Source organism: Meleagris gallopavo, chromosome 2, assembly GCF_905368555.1.
Source record: "Meleagris gallopavo chromosome 2, MGAL_WU_HG_1.1, whole genome shotgun sequence".
Taxonomy (NCBI): domain Eukaryota; kingdom Metazoa; phylum Chordata; class Aves; order Galliformes; family Phasianidae; genus Meleagris; species Meleagris gallopavo.
This window is the reverse complement of record NC_139405.1, coordinates 40,459,889-40,476,764: the sequence shown is the minus strand read 5'-3', so window position 1 is coordinate 40,476,764 and position 16,876 is coordinate 40,459,889. Positions and strand designations below refer to the sequence as shown.

Sequence of the window (16,876 nt, the reverse complement as noted above, 5' to 3'; positions counted from 1 at the left end):
TTCTTTCTGCAGATTGAATAAACAAGAGGAGCTTCAAGAAAAAGACAGAATGCCCAATAAAGATTTTGAAATAAAATTGGAACAACCAAAATGGAAGAATAAGTTTTGAGTTAACAAAACACAAAGCCAACACATAAAGCACAATTCCTTCATATAGCAGTACCAATTTACAGGAAAAAATCATTACCATAAACACAAAGCAAATGGAACAAAGAGGTCTTTGCTATATCCGAGCGGAATTATTATATTTCTCAGCTACATTCCCTGAAAAAAATGGAGTCTAGACTCTCTGGAAACTATGCTTAGCAAACACAGCTCTAAATCTTCTAGTAGCAGCGGCACAACATATATCAAAAATTGAGACATTTTTTAGTAAAACCTGCAAGAGCTTGAGCTGTATTGAGATCACTCTGAAGAGTGAAAGACACTCCATCTTGCAGTACATTTTAACACTCAGCTTCAACAGTTTATCTTCACATGTCTGAAACTTCAGGAAAACACAGGGGAGATTTTTTTGGTTAAGGGAGAAGTCTGACACCACATTCAAAAGTAATTTAGGATATTCCACAGTGAACACTGTGTGGTGGGATAAACGAAAAGTTTTCATCTATCCCACACATCATCACAATGATTGCACACATCATCACAAAAACTCCTTCAACTGACAAGCAAAGCAACAAACAAGATACAAGAGATGCAGGAGAAAATTCATAGATGTCCTTAAGCCAGATATAGTTTCAGTCATGTTCTCAAGGGATGCTTCAGTAGTGGCTTTGATTAAACAAGGAAATTCTAGGTCATGGAATTAGGAATGGGATGAATAGAACTTTTTTAAACTAGTAGTCCAGTGATTGTATTCATTCTATCTTATCCAAGGCTTTTAGGTTGAGAGAAACTGGAGAGAAAAGACAACACAATCTCTATATTCACAGAATTAGGAACACAAACAGAACATTCAGAAATCAGCAAAAACAGGTTCATCATTTCAAAATGATTGAATCTATTTTGAGATCCCAGTCTTTAAAGGTTGTTCTCAGAACATAAAAACCACAGCTCCCAGTTGCAGTCTGAAGATGTATTCATAAGCAGACTTTCACTCAGATCACTTTAAAGAAATCTGTTGCTGACAGGTAAAAGCTGGTTCTTGATTCCCCAGTTCCAATATTCACTTGCATTCAAAGTAAGAGTTATTTCTCATGTAATACCTTGCACCATTCTACCTATGTTCTAACAATTATACTACAAAAGGATGGTATTGTCCAGAATAATCTGTACCAAAAATGAAGTGCCTTCTCTATGATCTACCTGGGGCTCTGAGAAACTGACAAATTCTCCATTCATGTGGGGAACACTAACACAACACTACTCATTCCATCTGAGTGTGAGTTCTCCAAAAGATAAACCTTTAAAAGCAAGCGAAAAACAGGCAAAGCTACAGCAAACTTTTGGAGAACTGTTCCTCAAGTGATTTTAGAAGCTCCTAATGAAAAATAAAAATAAAAAACAACAATCCTGTAAGTTCTTCAAAAATAACACCATACCAATAAAGAGAGGTTGTACAGCTCATAAAATTGTAACATGGCCTATCTCAAAAGATGGTTGGGAGGAAATAAATGGCATACTTCTCCCTAGGTTGATCTGAGAATGCTCTATGTAAGTAGAACAAGGGAAAAAAACTTACTGGGTTTAAGTGACATAGTATTTGAAAACAGACACTATGTAAATGTACACAGAAGTTTTCATTTCAAGACCACTTGCAATTGCAATTGATCACTGATCAGAAGGTGTAAAAATTTACAACATTTTTAAAAGGACTGTGTTTGTTAAAATCATATATACTTTTCATGGGTCACCAATTTCACAGTGGTGAGACTATACAGCTCTATTACATGACAGAATATCAGATTCCAGTAAAACAGATAAAACACAAGTGTATCTACTCACTGTGGTGCAGCTGTATAACCTGATGACTTAATTTTATTATGAAAAACCAGTGGTTGATCTTTCACGGTGCTCTTCACTCCTATAGTAAAATAATTTAATATTAAATGAAGAGCTTCCTAATGTGACATTACATTTTTACAAGTTTATGGATATATAGTTAAGCTATATAGTTAAGTGGCAATTTTTAATGTCTCCTTGTAATACAAAACACAATTATGATCAGCTACTTTAGAAGACTCAGAAAAGGAAAGAAATGAACTATCTCTTTGCATAATATACCTCCTCAAACAATAGCAAGTAGGAACTTCTCTAAACTTTGAACTAACAAAAATACTGTTCTAAGGAACTTTTTTCATCATTTACTTGTGAATGCATTCTGTAGTTGCCTATTTTATGCTTAGATTTTATATTTACTACCTACAAAATATACACAACTTACATTTGGAATATATTTAAAGATCTGAAACAAACTGGCTAGTAGGTGCACATAAATGACTGTTCTTTTATGTGGCTTGAGAAGTCATTAATAATGGCTGCATTCACCCACTTGTAATAGCATTACTGAAAGGCAGCTTCCAGCTCAAAACTAAATACGAGCATTTCATATCAGCAAAAATGACCTAATTAAATTTAAAAGGCGGGAGTGGGAGCGGGTGGAAATCTTGTTCATGTTCCAAGGGAAAACCTTCAGGTGCATTGTGAGTGACCTCATGGGCACATTTACCAATGCTGAGAGTAGACACATCTTTATCTCCCATCAGCTATCACTTCTCTATATGTAATGACATGGGAGAAAATGGTCCTTCCTAAAGAATGCCTGACACCACTTGCTCTGAGATATCATAGGATTTCCTTAGAACAACTGAGATATCTGAATGCGACGTGTCAATAATAACACAGTGCTGGGTTTCAGAAGAAGCTTCAAATTCTAGCAAAAACACTGTAGATGCTTTCTCAGATTTCCACATAAAACCAAAACTATAACCTTTGACATTCTAGCATGTCCATCAAGTACAATCAATAGAATCAAAATAGATTATTCTAAGTGTCTACAGCTACCATTTATTTTCTATCTTTTCAAAAGAAAAGATGATTATGAAAAAAATATTTTCTAGGTACTTTCTGAACCTAGTTTTACTACTACTAAGCAAAGAAGTTGTGTGTTCTCCAACAGCAACTGAAAGTCAGACCTTTCTCTTTTTTTTTTTTTTTTTTCAAATAGTAGAAACCTAAGTCAAAAGTGAATTTCCTAAACTTACAAGTATTATCAAAAGAGTATTCAGGACAACAAAACCAATCAAATATTTAACTAAAAATAAGAAAGTAAATTATATAGAAAATTATATTCCACGCTATGAAAAGATATGAAAAATTATAAGCTTTCTACATACTTTAACTCTTTCAAAATTGACATTTCTCAGAAGACTATATTTTAAAAAAGAAAAATATCACATTATCATCATTTTCACTACAAATATTTGGGTACAATATGAAATACTACTAGAAAAATAAAATTCTGTCTAATAAAATAAAAATAAAATACATATAACTTAAAAAAAGAAATATATTGCTTAGAATAGGCACCAAACACTCAAGTCTTTTACTGTTCTTAAAAATATGACTTTATTAATTCATATCAAGATTGTTTTACACTTACCATATGTTTTACTCGGACATTTTTTATTTTTATTTAAATTTTTACACAATGGAGATTTTGGCAACAGAGGACACCTAAGTTAAAAAAAAAAAACAAAAACAAAAATTGGTAAGTGCAATGGACAAAATCAGATTAGGAAAAGGTGTCAAAACTTATTTTTACTAATTTGTGTGAATGTACACATGACATTTTCACTTCACAATACACATCAGGTTTTTCTATGACTTAAAATTTCAGTGTTTTCACAGAAGCCATTTCAAGGACCATGAAGGACCAGACACTGCTTGAGAACTATCACCATGGATTTGCCAGGGAAGTGATGTTTCACTGACTGTATAAAATTCTGTGATGAAACGATTATCTTGTAGACAACAGGAAAGTGGTTCATATGGTTTACCCGGACTTAAAGGCTTTTGGCACTGTCTTCCATGAGATCCTCATAGAGAGGCTGATGAAGTATGGGCTGGAGGAGCACACAGCAAAAACAGCCAGGCCAAGAGGATGGTGATTGGTGGCACAAAGTCTAGCAGGAGTCAAATAACTAGTGGAATACTTCAGTGATCAGTCCTGAGACCAATCCTGTTCAATATCTGCATTAATGGTGGAGTGTGTCCTTATCAAGGCTGCAGAAGACACCACAAAATTAGGAAAAGTGAATGATACACCAGAGGGTTGTGCAGCCATCCAGAGACCCTGACAGGATGGAGAGATGTGCTGGCAAAAGCATCAACAAGTTCAACAGGGAAGAGTGCACAGTCCTGCATATAGGGAATAAAAACACCAGGCCCCAGTACATACAGGGGACCAGCAAGTCCAGAAAAGGATGCTGGCAAACCCCATACAGGAAGTGAACCAGCAACACGCTCTTTCAGCAAAAATGGCTAATGGTGTCATGTGGTGCATCAAGAAGTGCTGCCAGCAGGTCAAAGGAGGTGATCCTTCCCCTCTGCTCTGTTTTAGTGTTCAGGTCTACGTCCCCCAGTACAAGAAAGACATTGTGCTACTGGAGGGAGAGTTTGGCAAAAAGCCATAAAGACAGTAAAGGGACAGTAGTGTCTCTGCAGCGAGGAAAGACTGAGAAAGTTTGAACTGTTCAGCCTAGAGAAGAGGAGGCTCAGCAGCAATCTTTCCAATGTATAACTGAAGGGTCAGTGCAAAAGACGTGGCCAGTGGTGTCCAGTGACAAGAAAAGAAGTAATGTTCACAAACCGGAACACAAGGAGTTCCAGCTAACTACCAAAACGCATTTCTTCACTGTTCAGTTGACCAAACACTGATACAGGTTTCTCAGAGAGGCTGCAGAGTCTCCTCTTGGAACGTACTCAAAAGCAAACTGGACTTGGGCCCTGCTCTGAGTATCCCTGCTTTAGAAGGGACGTCCCAGATGACCTCCAGATGTCCCTTCTAGTCTCAATCACTCTGCAATTTAGTAATTTCTCCCACTCAGTGCAATAAAGCAGACAGAAAAACAAGTAAAGTTAATCCAAGTCAGAAAATAACACTCTACAAAACCATGTGATATACCTAAGTGTCAGAAAAACAAATGCATTATGCAATCTTGAAGAAAAATAAGAACATTTTAAGTTATTCTGTACCTGGCAATGACTGATAGACTCCCTTCGTTTCCACTTTTAAAAATACCACTCTGCTGAGATGTCACCAACAAAGCAGGGTTAACTTCCAACACAGCAATGATGTCTTCAAACATTGAGGTGATCAAGCATAAAACCTGCAGTAATTACACTATAAAATAGCACTCCATATACTTCACAATTTAAGCTCTAACACAAAGGTATTTATAATGGAGAATTAAACTGTTTTTTATTTATGAAAATTACTCAAAGATATCCATAGATTTGGTCTCACAGCATTAAGCAGTAAAAAGTGCTTAATGCTGTCCTTCAAAATATGCTTATGGTGTTTATATGTAATATTATATGTATATATTTCATTTCCTAAAAAGCCTAAAATTTCCTAAAAGAAATTTTCTCAAAACTCAGTTTTTGCAGATTTCTTGGAAAGATTCAGAAGTTCATCCCAGCATCTGTTTGAGGAAAAGGTGTAACAACATTTTTACCTTTTTTTCCTCTAAGGCAGTGCCTCTGCTCCCTCAGTGGTCATTCAAGGTACACATCAAACACCATAAAAAACAGTTCAGCTTTTGCTTTCTAGTCACTTCAGATAGTATTCAAATTTTGAGGACTATTAAAACTAGAAAACTCCTTAAAGAATCATCTCCAGTGAAATAACTCTGTAATTCACATTTTGAATAAATAAAAAAGTGTACATGTACATAATTTGTACACAAAATGCAGAATTAATGTTTATAAAAAATAACTGGAAATGTAAACATTCATTAAATAAATGCTAAATATATACTCACCTTTCCATTAACTGTTTTCTTCATTAATGAACACGATCTAGCAAATCGAATGCTGAGGCTACTGTAATCTTTACCAAAAAGAACACACGGTAAAAGATGTATTTACATTTAAAAGGGAAAAAATTTACTCATGCTGTTTTGACATCATCCTAACCCGCTGTTTTCAGTATATATCCTTCTAGCTTACAACCACATCATGAAGTGTGAGTAGAACAACATGCCTTGTAATTAGGTTGCTAAATTGAATTAGAATTCATTACTAACCACTACAAAAACCTAGTACTGACACAGGTTCTGAAACAAGTCATCAGTGACAGAAAAACACAGTAAAATTAATTGCTAAATTAAAATATTAAAAAACAATTTTTGCTGTATTAACTAATTATCATACTATTTATATCAAACAAAGAAAAGCAATCACGTTAGATTGTAGCCAGACATTTTCTAATCATACCTTTGTAACATAAAAACGCTTCCAGTTCCAAGTTTGCTAAATTTATTAATAATAAGCCAGTAGAGGTTCCTATCCAAAAATAGCTTCTATTCTGGACACAGGAGCTATTAAGAAAAAAAAAAAAAAAAAGAAAACGTACCTGAGTATGATAAAGAAGCTTTTTTTTTATTTTTATTTTTATTTAATTTTTACTATATAAGACACAGTAATACTAGCTAACTTGATTCCAATATGACAAAAATAGTAAGCCATCCCATAGAAGTTTTTTAAATGCATTATTAAAATCTGTAGTTCAAAGGAAAAAGTTTCAATTAAAATTGATGCAGTGAAAATAACCTAAGAACCTGGTGATATTTTAAAGGACTCACATATTTTCTTCATTATGGAAACAGACTGAATAATCACAGTGTTCAATTAGGAGGACTGGCAATGAAGCTTCCACTGACCCCGCTGGTTTCATGCTGTTTGTTTTGCAAAGCTCAGAAGCATTTTGCCTTTCACCTAAAGAAAACCAATCAACAATATCATCAGTCAACGAAAAAATGAAATAAGGCAAACAGAAAGGATTTAAGAGAGAATTAAAAGTAATGCAGTAAAATAGCATGAAATAAGACCACATTATCTTTCAATTTCAAAAGATGGAGATGTCTTGAACCAGAGAATCACCTTGCTGAGGTGCAATCATTATTGATTTATAAGTACTCAGTGTTATGCCAATAAAAATACCACTGTGAGTTAAATAATATATCATGGGGGCTCTGGTATGAATGTAAAATAACATAGCATAACAAAACATATAACACGTAAAATAACATAACACAGGGTAACGTAGAAGATTCTTAGAAGCTTCAAAGGTAACTGAGAAATGGTACTCCACTTAGGCAATGGATTATTATTTTAGGAATTGATTTTTATTCTCACATGTATCATGCAATGATTTACAAGCAGATACATTATCCAAGATGTTATTAGAGATGTATATGCATAATTCCTCCCTGAATGCCAATCTCCAGCTTCATATCAACTTCAGTAAGATTCCATGTGACTGAGATTCAAAACTCTATCACTTACACTAACCTTTCATGGCATAAAAGGCACACACTCAGTAGTCAATAACAATTGAAATATAGCAAAACCAGCATTCTAGAAGCACTATGCTACCTAATTCTTCTTCAGATTTCCAGATTTTATTACAGAATTTCTCTTGCTCTTTCTTTAAGTCAGTATGTGCCACACAACGGTAATTATGATCACTGCTTAAACTGAAGATCCAAAGCTGAAAGAAAACAAAAGAAAAGCAACTGCAATGAAATTATACAAATATGAGCTATTGGTTCAGTACTGAATTCTGTTTATGTAAGTAATGAATTTTTATTCATCTTACCTGGGACCAGAAGTTAAATTACATCCATCTATATCCCAAAATTTTCAAAGGTATTTTCATTATTAGCAGAAGTAGCCATTATCAATTTGAACAGCATGTCTAATTTCCATATGTTTATGTCTTTAAAAAAAAACTCCTCACAGACTATTACCCACAATTAAAAATCCTGGGCTACTTGCATGCAATTGCTTAATGAGCCACATAAGTTAATTTCATTAATACCTTTGTCTTTTTAGGCATCACTATATTTACTTGTTTAACTTTCTTCATGACCCATTGAACACTTACACTGAAGGAAGACAGCTTCTATATGCCATAGAAAAAATTCAGATTAATATATTCCTAGTATTAAATTAAAGAAGAAATCAAGTACTTGAAATACGTTTATTACATTTTTCTTAGAATTCCACCACACTAAAATCACGGTCTCTCCAATTTATGGTTATTTGTGTTATTCCCTGATCAAAGAATGAGAATCCTGCTTTTCATTTTTTTCTTTCAAAACAGATACTTATAGTATCTCAGTGTACATATATTTACTGATTGCAGTTCTAAAAACTTTTATGGTTTTGAGGAAAAAGTTTGCATTTTGTAATAAAAGTATTATATTGTTATGTGTGCTAAAATAATTGTAGTATTTTAAAACTTGCATGCAAATTTTGAAGCTTCTTGATAGATAAATTAATGATAGTTGACTATTTTGTCACATAGAGATTATTTTTTTATTTCTACTACCTGTCCTTCAGCACATCCAGTGATGATCTGTTTCTTTTCTTCATCAATTAGTAGACTTAGCAAAGGAAATGCTGTTCCAAAAAAGTTGCAATCAGTTCCAGAGTACACACGAATCAGAAATTTTATTCAAAATTGATAGCTCCTATTTATAAAGAAAGGTAAAAACAAAACAACACAACAACAACAAAACTCTAAGGCAAAGGGTCTTCGATTTTTTTTGTTGCGATGTGTTTTCCATTTCTAGATCTGTAGCCTGCCTTCCTAAACTGGTATGGCTGTGATTTTCGGTAACCTTCTATCCACACTGCAGAGGCCATGGTTTGCTGCACCCTTTCACCCAGGCTTAAATAGCAGTGTTTTTCAGAGCCCCATTGTCTGTTCACCTGTACTTGCTACTACAAACCAGTTCAATCAAAGCAACTGCCACAGGCTCAGAGAGGAGTCATTCCTTCTTCCTCTCCTTTCCTACCATATGGCTAGAGCTCTCCCTTTGCTTTGGGGCATCTATTAATAGATAAGCACAAAGCTAACAACTATTTCCCATGTAGTTCCTTCCCCCAGTCAAAGAGTGCTCCAACTTGCTCTAATTGCACCATAAGCAAGAACAACCAACACAGAATTGGAGCATGTTCTGGTGAAAAACATATGGTTACTCTTGTAATTTGTCCTCTTCTCTTTTGCCCTCATCGTTCTATAAAACACAGCTTTTGACTTTAAAGTCAATGTATGCCTTCAACAACAGGCCCTGCTAATAAACCTACATATGGTACACTTATAGTATTTCTTTTCATTTCCTATACAAAACTTTTTTTAAAAAAGCACATAGACAATAGAGCTATTTGCATATCTCAGTAAATGCCAAAAGTTAAATCCACATTCTGTATGAGAACTGTTTATAAAAATACACTGAAACTACCTACCCACTTTAAAGGAAAATATATAAGGTAGCATATAGCTTACTAGAAATATTTTTACTAGATCAACTAAACACCTACATACTGATTTTATTTTATTGTTCAGATTGATACATTTTGCTATGCAAAAGTATATAAAAAAGGAAAATTTACCTGTTAATATCCCTGACTGATACATTAACAGTCCAGTAGAATAGTCCCATACCTATAGGGAAAAACAAAATAAGATAGGCACCTGCTTAGATCTTTAAGGAAAAAACAAACCTTTAAAGGCTATCAAGTGGTGAAAACGAGGAAATGCAGCCACTGAAAGCTGCATTATGTAATATAGTTTATAGTAAGTAATACAGCAATATAGTAAGGATGTATTCCACAGGGTTTGTTTATTTGTTTGCCTCTTTATCATGTCAGGCACTGTTTATTCGATAAGTGCCAGAATTTATTTGCTAGATAATAAAAATCACCAAAGTTAACACTTCACTATACTTCACTATACTGTTTTGACTATGAACAACCTTCAATGTCATTTAAAAAAAAAAAGAATTGATTTTTACAATAACTTTGCAAGAAATTCTTAAAAACAATATCTTGATCTCTATAATGTCAAAGATGAATTTTGCTTAGCTTTTAGCAAATATTTTTAGGAAAAAAAGACAATGTTAATTCAAAAATTCACAAAAATCTATTATTTTTTTTTTAATGCAGCTCAAGAATTTCCTTGCCTTGAAGCTTCTGTCTTCAGACACTGATATAAGCATATTTTTCTCCCACGTGCAAAACTCAGCAGCAGTCACTGGAGCCAGGTGGCCATTCAATTTAACTAGTATAGCTTCATTCTAAGAATAGGAAAGTCAAAATAAAAGCAAAACAGAATTCAAAACAAAACTGGCAATTAATTCAAAGTCTCAATAACTAAGAATTATTGCTAAAAATAATATCAGATTTAGGTTCAAATTATAAATTCAAAATTTTTCTTAAGCCAAATATAGCCCCGTATATCATTCTGCTGGCAGAAAACACTACATGCTGCATTTACTTTTTCAAAGTGAGTGATAAAGGAGTAATTTTTCAGATGTTTTCAGAATGTTGAGATATTGTTTAACTTCAACACTTTACTTTGTCATCATTTTTATGACATATCACTGATAATGCTATTCAGCATTCATTTGTATTTGTTTTCTTCTAAACAAGAATATGAATGCATACATTACCACATCATGATTTTATTGAAAGTGATGAACTTCAAGAAACAACAGCACTATGGCTACAAAGAATGGTATCTCACCTTTGCACTTAACATGTAGATTCGATTTCCAGCACATACAGCCACTTGTTGATCATCTGGACTAAATCTTACATGAAGAGCCAATCTCAGAAGAGTTCCAATAATAATTCCTTGAGGCGTTAACCCTGTCACAATTTTATTATTATTGAGATTTAGCAAAATCTAAAACTCTGATGCAGCAAGATTCTCAGAAACATTGTATAGCAGCTATCTAACAACACAGTTATGCCAGTATCTGTCAGGAAAATATACAGAGTAACCCACCATTTAATAATATATAGTACTATGGAAGATCATTTAGTCCTATTAGAGTAGGATACTGGAAAGCAAAACACAGAACTATATACCAGTAAGATTTCTCCATCTACCTTCTTGCCTAGACCATATCTGGTACTCTTTGCAACACTAGTAATAAGCGTGCATATCAAATCTCGCTAATGTCAAGGATAGAATTTTTGTAGCAGAATATCATGTCTAGAGAACCCAGTAGTGCCTTGTTCATTTTGGAGACAGGAAATCGTGATTCAAACCCAACAGAACAGAGGTTTGAAAAATATTTCTTCCAGATGAATATTTCAGCCACTCAGCCACTAAGCAAGGGAGACTTTCCTTCTCCTAGCTTTAATTCTTCTCTGGGAAAAGGCTGAGTGGGGGAGTACACCACTACAAATCATTGCATAGTAGGATGATAAGACTGGCTTTGAAAACAGGCATTTTTTATCCCTCTTATCACCACATCATTGTGTCCATCTCAGTGATTCTGTAGATCCACATTTTATGATGCTGCCTTCAACAGTTTGGACATCTTATCAAGTCTCAGGATTCCATAGGGTGCAAACTAACCACAACACAGCCACAACAGCTACAGATGTCTTTTTCTAGGTTTTACTCTAGACACTGAGGAGTCTTTCTATAACAGATTAATGTGTCAAGGTTTATCAGCATGGAGAGATGAATCACACAAAGAACTCAAGTTCCTGACATTTGATAAAAATAACGTGAAAAAAGTTGTCCAAGACTATGCAGAGAGCAGTCTGGGCAGAGACAATCTACACAGTATCTGCTGAACATCCTGTGGTCAGAGACAGAAAGGTGAAGAAGGAAATCTAGCAGCAGTGAATCTGGCTTTCAAATGTCTTTGTATTAAATATACACAGACTGTCTACTGATCTTCCATTAAGTGACTCTTAATTAATTAAATTTCCATGCTTGTTTCCCCTGAATTTTTAGTCTAATTTCATGCCCTGAATCATTCCCTGAAATTCTATGTTACACTTACATGGATTAAAGTGTAATGATAACATTCATTATAAAAGTATTTAAAACGTTCTCATTTCTTTACGAGTGTTTTTTTTGTGTTTTTTTTTAATAATATGTAGCTTTGCACATTCACTGTGGCAGAGTATGAAACACAATTACTACACATTAAATGATAGGCAAATCAACATCATTTTTAACAATAATGGGCCACCTGACTCTTCCACAATATTGACACAAAAAAGTGGGTCATAAAGCCTCTAAATCATAATAAAAATATTTTTAGGACAGAGTGTCACTGGGGCACTAGTGAGCCATGACTCGCTCTCTTTCATTCTTCCTATACATTTCACTCCATTTAAACTGCCAACAGCCGCCATTGAGCCCAGCCCAGCCCCAGCCGTGGGTCAGCACCACGGCCAGCTCCCTGCCCTGCCAGCCCGGCAGAGCGCCGGTTATTCGGATACGTTAAGGTGGTCGGGCTGCGCTTCAGCTTGGTGTCACCGGGGGAAGGCAAACAGAAAATAAAGCGCTGTATATTTTAGTATCGTTGAATCTGAGAGGCTAATGCGTTCTACTCAGAAATAAAAGCTTATTATAAAAGTAGTAGTGGAAGAAAGTGTTGGAGGGTCGTTTGTTAAGGTGGTCATTGTTGAGAGATCGGTTCAGCATCTACAATGCTGGGCTTGTAAGTGGCGGTGAGTGATTGCCTTCTAGCATATATATCTAATATATATATTATATAAATAATACTCTACCTTCTCGCACTTTCATTGTACATTCATCAAGATTCCACACTATCACACGCTCATGGGAAGCTGAGCAGACTAGAAGCGGATTGATTTTACTTCCAAATGACAGTGCAGAAATTGCATGCTGATGTCCTGACAAACGTAATGGCTGACAAAAGTACGTGGAAAAATAAGTCATTTCAAATTAAAATTACAAATAATGTAAAATTACATGGGTAATGTTTGAAAAATTAACAAAACAATAACTGTTTTAAACTCATTTTCTTTCATTGTTCCAAAATCACTTAATAATTTACAATATAGCTGTACTGGGATGAAGTAAACTTTCCCTGTAGCAGCTTATATGGTGTTGTTCTTGGTTTTTTGTCTAATCTGGCCACCTGTAGATAACGCAAAATATTCAACCATTGCTGAACAGTGCCAGCAGTGTCAAGGCTTTCTCATGTTGCCATTCTGATGTACCAACTTCCAGTAAGAATCCCGGGAAGCAGCAAGCGAGTGGTTGCATGTGGCTCAGCAGCCGCCAGGCTCAGGCCCCCAAAACCCCTTGACTTATTCTCATCACAGCAACAAAGCTCACAATAAATGCACCTTCTACACATAAAAGTGAAACCTAACGCTTCATCTGCGTATTTTTTCTCCATGCCTTCCCTTTTGAAGTTTTCCTATAGCGTACAGCGAAAGGTGTTGTTACCTGTGCAGCAGGGCTGCCAGCTGTATTCCAGACACACAGCTCGTTACGATTCAGCGGGAAGGCGCAGTGCTGGTGTCCGCACGCCACCTGGACGAGGCACTCCGGCAACCTGGACTTAAACAGACGCTTTTCGCAAACGACCTCAGGGTCTTCGCTCCCTCCCCACGAACAACTGTCGCCCTCGCTTTCCATCCTACAGCGGGGCACCGCCGGCGGCTCGGGGTGCGTCCCGACCTCCTGACTGCGCCGGGGATCGGGAAGAAGCCGCCCCGCCGCCGAGCCCCGCGCGGGGAGGGAGCTCGTGGGCGGTCGCTATGGCAACAGCGTCGCTGCCGACGGGTCGCCGAGAGGGACAAGCGCCGCTGCGGCCGCGTTCCACAGTCACAGAGGAGCAAGTGGGCGGGGCGGGTTGCCAGGGCGACGGCCGCGCGCGCAGCCGAACTCTCGCGATAGCAGAGGGCTCGGTCTGCGGCCATCGCGCAGCCCCGTCTGGCCCGTCTGCCGCGGCGCGCGGGAGAGGCGGGGAGGCGGTGGCAGCGCGACGGTAGCGGCCGCAACGGCGGTGAGTGGCGGCTGCGGGGCGGGGCTGTGAGGCGGCACCCGCTCCTCGCGCCGCTGTCCGGGCTGGGTGCTGCCGGCGTCGCTCTCGGGGCGTGAGGGGGGAGCGGCGAAGCGAGAGGTGTGGCGCCGGGCCCGGCGGCTCTTCAGAGTCGGCCTCTACGCTGCCTCTGAGCGGCCGCTGGGGTGTGCCGGCCCGCCTCGGGGCGGGATCTCTCCTCGCCGCCCTGCGCTGCCGCACGTCAGCGGAGCCGCGGCCTCGCAGTCGCCGGAGCCCCGGAGCGGATCGGAGGTGAGCTGCACCACGAAAGGTAGAAAGCTGTTTTTCTGTCGCTGTTCAGAGGGGTTTTTGTTGGTTTGTAAGGTTACGAGGGCGGGGCTGTTCTCTTGTATGCCGTCATTGCAGAATTGTAGCCTTGTGGCCCGTGGGACTATAAGCTGGGAGCTGTAGAAAAGTTGGTGTGCTGTTGTTCCTCCGTCTGTTAGCTGTAAAACCTGTGAGATTTAAGTGACATCTCAGCGGAAGTCATGCGGTTTGTTTTGATGCTAGCAGGTTACCAACAATTTAGTAGTAGCTGTTTAAGGTAATTGTACAGTCCTTGTGGAAATCATCTGAAGCTTCAAAGCACCCTTGATTGGCATTTAAATTCGGTCAGCTGAATTCTTTGGAAGTCTTCGGCAAGGTTTAGAGCTCGTGCATTGAGTGCAGGTGTTGTGCTGCAGAGGCTGTCTGGGCAGCAGCGTGCAGTGAGGGAGAGGAAAGCGTGCAGGAGCCTTCATTGTGTAACAGTCCCTTCCCTCTCTGCCCTGCCGCAGCAGCTTGAGCCGTCGTGTAGGTAAGTGCTGTAAAGAGCTGAGCGTTCATACAGTAACAAAAACTTGATGAAAGTACACAGGCTTCTTCAGTGACAATATGCCGCTTTTGGTCAGAGAAATAATCCACACATCGTTTAGTGTGCTGTGTTTTCTCAGTAAATAACCAGCTTTTACTGAAGTTGCTTGATTTGATGTGAACAAAAACTGATTCCTTCCAAGAATGAAACATACTAACTCTAAATCGTTTTGTATTTGCAGAGTACTGGACTTGACAATAGGAAGAATCAGAGTAAAACTTAAGAGCCATGGCAGCACGCTGGAGGAGAATCCTGATAGTATTTGTGGCAGCTCAAGTACTATGTTTGGTAAATACCTTTGAGGAAGAGGATGTACCTGAAGAATGGATTCTTCTTCATGTTGTTCAAGGCCAGATTGGAGCAGGAAACTACAGCTACTTGAGACTAAATCATGAGGGAAAGATAGTACTTCAGATGCAGAGTTTAAAAGGTGATGCGGATTTGTATGTATCTGATATGACTCTTCACCCCAGCTTTGACGAATACGAGTTACAGTCTGTTACTTGTGGCCAAGACATTGTCCATGTACCAGCACACTTCCGCCGACCAGTGGGAATCGGGATTTATGGTCATCCCTCCCACCAGGAGAGCGAGTTTGAAATGAAAGTCTACTATGATCGAACAGTTGTACAGTATCCATTTGGTGAGGCTTCCTACAATCCAGAGGAGATGGAGGCAAACCAGAAATACTCGCACTCTACAGAAGATGAATCTCAGGATGAAGAGTCTGTTTTCTGGACTATACTTATTGGAATCTTGAAGTTAATACTTGAAATTCTTTTTTAAATTGGTACATGATGGACTAAATCACATTTCAGTTTGTGAAATTGAACGCAAATAACTTTCTATAATATTTAATACTCTTTATTGTTTCCTGAAGAGGTATTCAGGTTACTTTTCGTAAATCAGAAGGAAAGTGGTGGGGAGAAAAAAAGCCATATTTAATTTTATATTGTAAGTTTTTTTTTCCCTAAAAAAAACTGTAAAATGAGCAGCAACTGCACTATTTGCAGTATTCTTCAGAGATCAGGGCTTAAAGATGAATGTAGAGTTGGGGATCCCTAAAACAGGTGCTTAGGAAAAATTAACTCTTAGTGATTTTCTATCATTCCTTTCTTGATAAAGAGTGAAATACAAACTGCTGCTCTGTAGTCCCCCCTCAATTTGGAGCATATTTAAAAATCAATCCTGCTCTTCTGACAGGTTACCTTCAGTATAACTAACAAGCAATGGCTTTGAAGCGTACTCAAGTTGAGGGATGTAGGGTGAAGGAAGGAAGGAAAAACCAGCCGAATAAGGGGATAGAGGGGCTATAATTTGACTGCTTGTGCTGTACATCAGTCATATGTAAGCAGAGACCTGTCCAGTCATTCACCACCTCTGCAAATCCATGACCTGAATCAAGTGCATGTTACTTCAGTATTACAGTAGGGAGGGTAAGCCTTCAGCCTTCAGCTGTTGTTACTTGTCAGTAGAACATTCTCATTCCTCATTAAAAGCAATGCAGTATATAGTACCTTAAGCCTGAGAGGTATTTTCTTACATCTCCCCTTTATAACTTTTTGAGATTGATTTTTTTTTTTTTTAATGTTTACAGTTCCTTTTTTTTTCCCCTGTAAATTTATATCAATAATTCATTAGTTTGCAAAGAAAATTTTTGCTGAAAGGAATTTTCAGAATATTGTAAGAAAGTCAAATCGTCTTCACTTTTTCTCTCAAAGTTAGTCTTTTCCAGGACTACTTTTTGCCTTTTTTGAGTCTTTCAAAATAACTAATTGCTATGCAAATAGTATGTATTTAAATTGCTCTGTAATTTTCTTTTCACAGAGCTTACAGATGGGTGCACTGAAATAAATAAGTGTGGTACTACAATTTTATACAAATGGTGCATGTACCATTTAAATTTCATTATATAAAGCCTTTTCTTTTCGAACAGGAATTTGACTTTTTTGTCTAGATAGCTGAC

The 16,876-nt window shown here is 37.4% G+C and overlaps 2 protein-coding genes across 8 annotated transcripts in view; one reads left to right on the top strand and one right to left on the bottom strand.

The window, feature by feature from the left end:
* Window positions 1-13,667, bottom strand: part of WDR27 (WD repeat domain 27) — a 97,077-nt gene extending 83,410 nt beyond the window's left edge. For 2 of the 5 annotated variants that reach the window (XM_085219799.1, XM_085219797.1), the window contains exons 1-13: window positions 13,460-13,667; window positions 12,772-12,913; window positions 10,757-10,881; window positions 10,194-10,307; window positions 9,625-9,676; window positions 8,558-8,628; window positions 7,600-7,714; window positions 6,807-6,939; window positions 6,439-6,542; window positions 5,985-6,052; window positions 5,197-5,330; window positions 3,602-3,675; window positions 1,945-2,023 (exon numbers count right to left, since the gene is read on the bottom strand). In XM_085219799.1, coding sequence (XP_085075925.1) covers window positions 1,945-2,023; window positions 3,602-3,675; window positions 5,197-5,330; window positions 5,985-6,052; window positions 6,439-6,542; window positions 6,807-6,939; window positions 7,600-7,714; window positions 8,558-8,628; window positions 9,625-9,676; window positions 10,194-10,307; window positions 10,757-10,881; window positions 12,772-12,913; window positions 13,460-13,651 — 1,403 coding nt within the window. In that variant the 5' untranslated portion in view covers window positions 13,652-13,667. The remainder of the gene's footprint in view (window positions 1-1,944; window positions 2,024-3,601; window positions 3,676-5,196; window positions 5,331-5,984; window positions 6,053-6,438; window positions 6,543-6,806; window positions 6,940-7,599; window positions 7,715-8,557; window positions 8,629-9,624; window positions 9,677-10,193; window positions 10,308-10,756; window positions 10,882-12,771; window positions 12,914-13,459) is intronic. The other 3 variants (XM_085219800.1, XM_085219801.1, XM_085219802.1) reach the window with 3 other exon arrangements.
* A 209-nt stretch (window positions 13,668-13,876) lies between these two features.
* C2H6orf120 (chromosome 2 C6orf120 homolog) lies at window positions 13,877-16,843 on the top strand. 3 transcript variants are annotated; one of them, XM_010707044.3, is made up of 2 exons: window positions 13,877-14,328; window positions 15,092-16,843. In XM_010707044.3, the coding sequence occupies exon 2, from the start codon at window positions 15,139-15,141 to the stop codon at window positions 15,694-15,696; it is 558 nt and encodes a 185-aa protein (XP_010705346.1). In that variant the 5' UTR covers window positions 13,877-14,328; window positions 15,092-15,138; the 3' UTR covers window positions 15,697-16,843. The 3 variants fall into 3 exon arrangements, with proteins under 3 accessions (XP_010705346.1, XP_085075937.1, XP_010705347.1); XM_085219811.1 differs by having other exon boundaries at window positions 13,898-14,021; XM_010707045.3 differs by having other exon boundaries at window positions 14,168-14,309.
* The last annotated feature ends 33 nt before the right edge of the window (window positions 16,844-16,876 follow it).

Excerpts from the sequence above, each read along its gene's own strand:
- C2H6orf120 (XM_010707044.3), top strand. The coding sequence starts at position 15,139 with ATGGCAGCACGCTGGAGGAGAATCCTGATAGTATTTGTGGCAGCTCAA.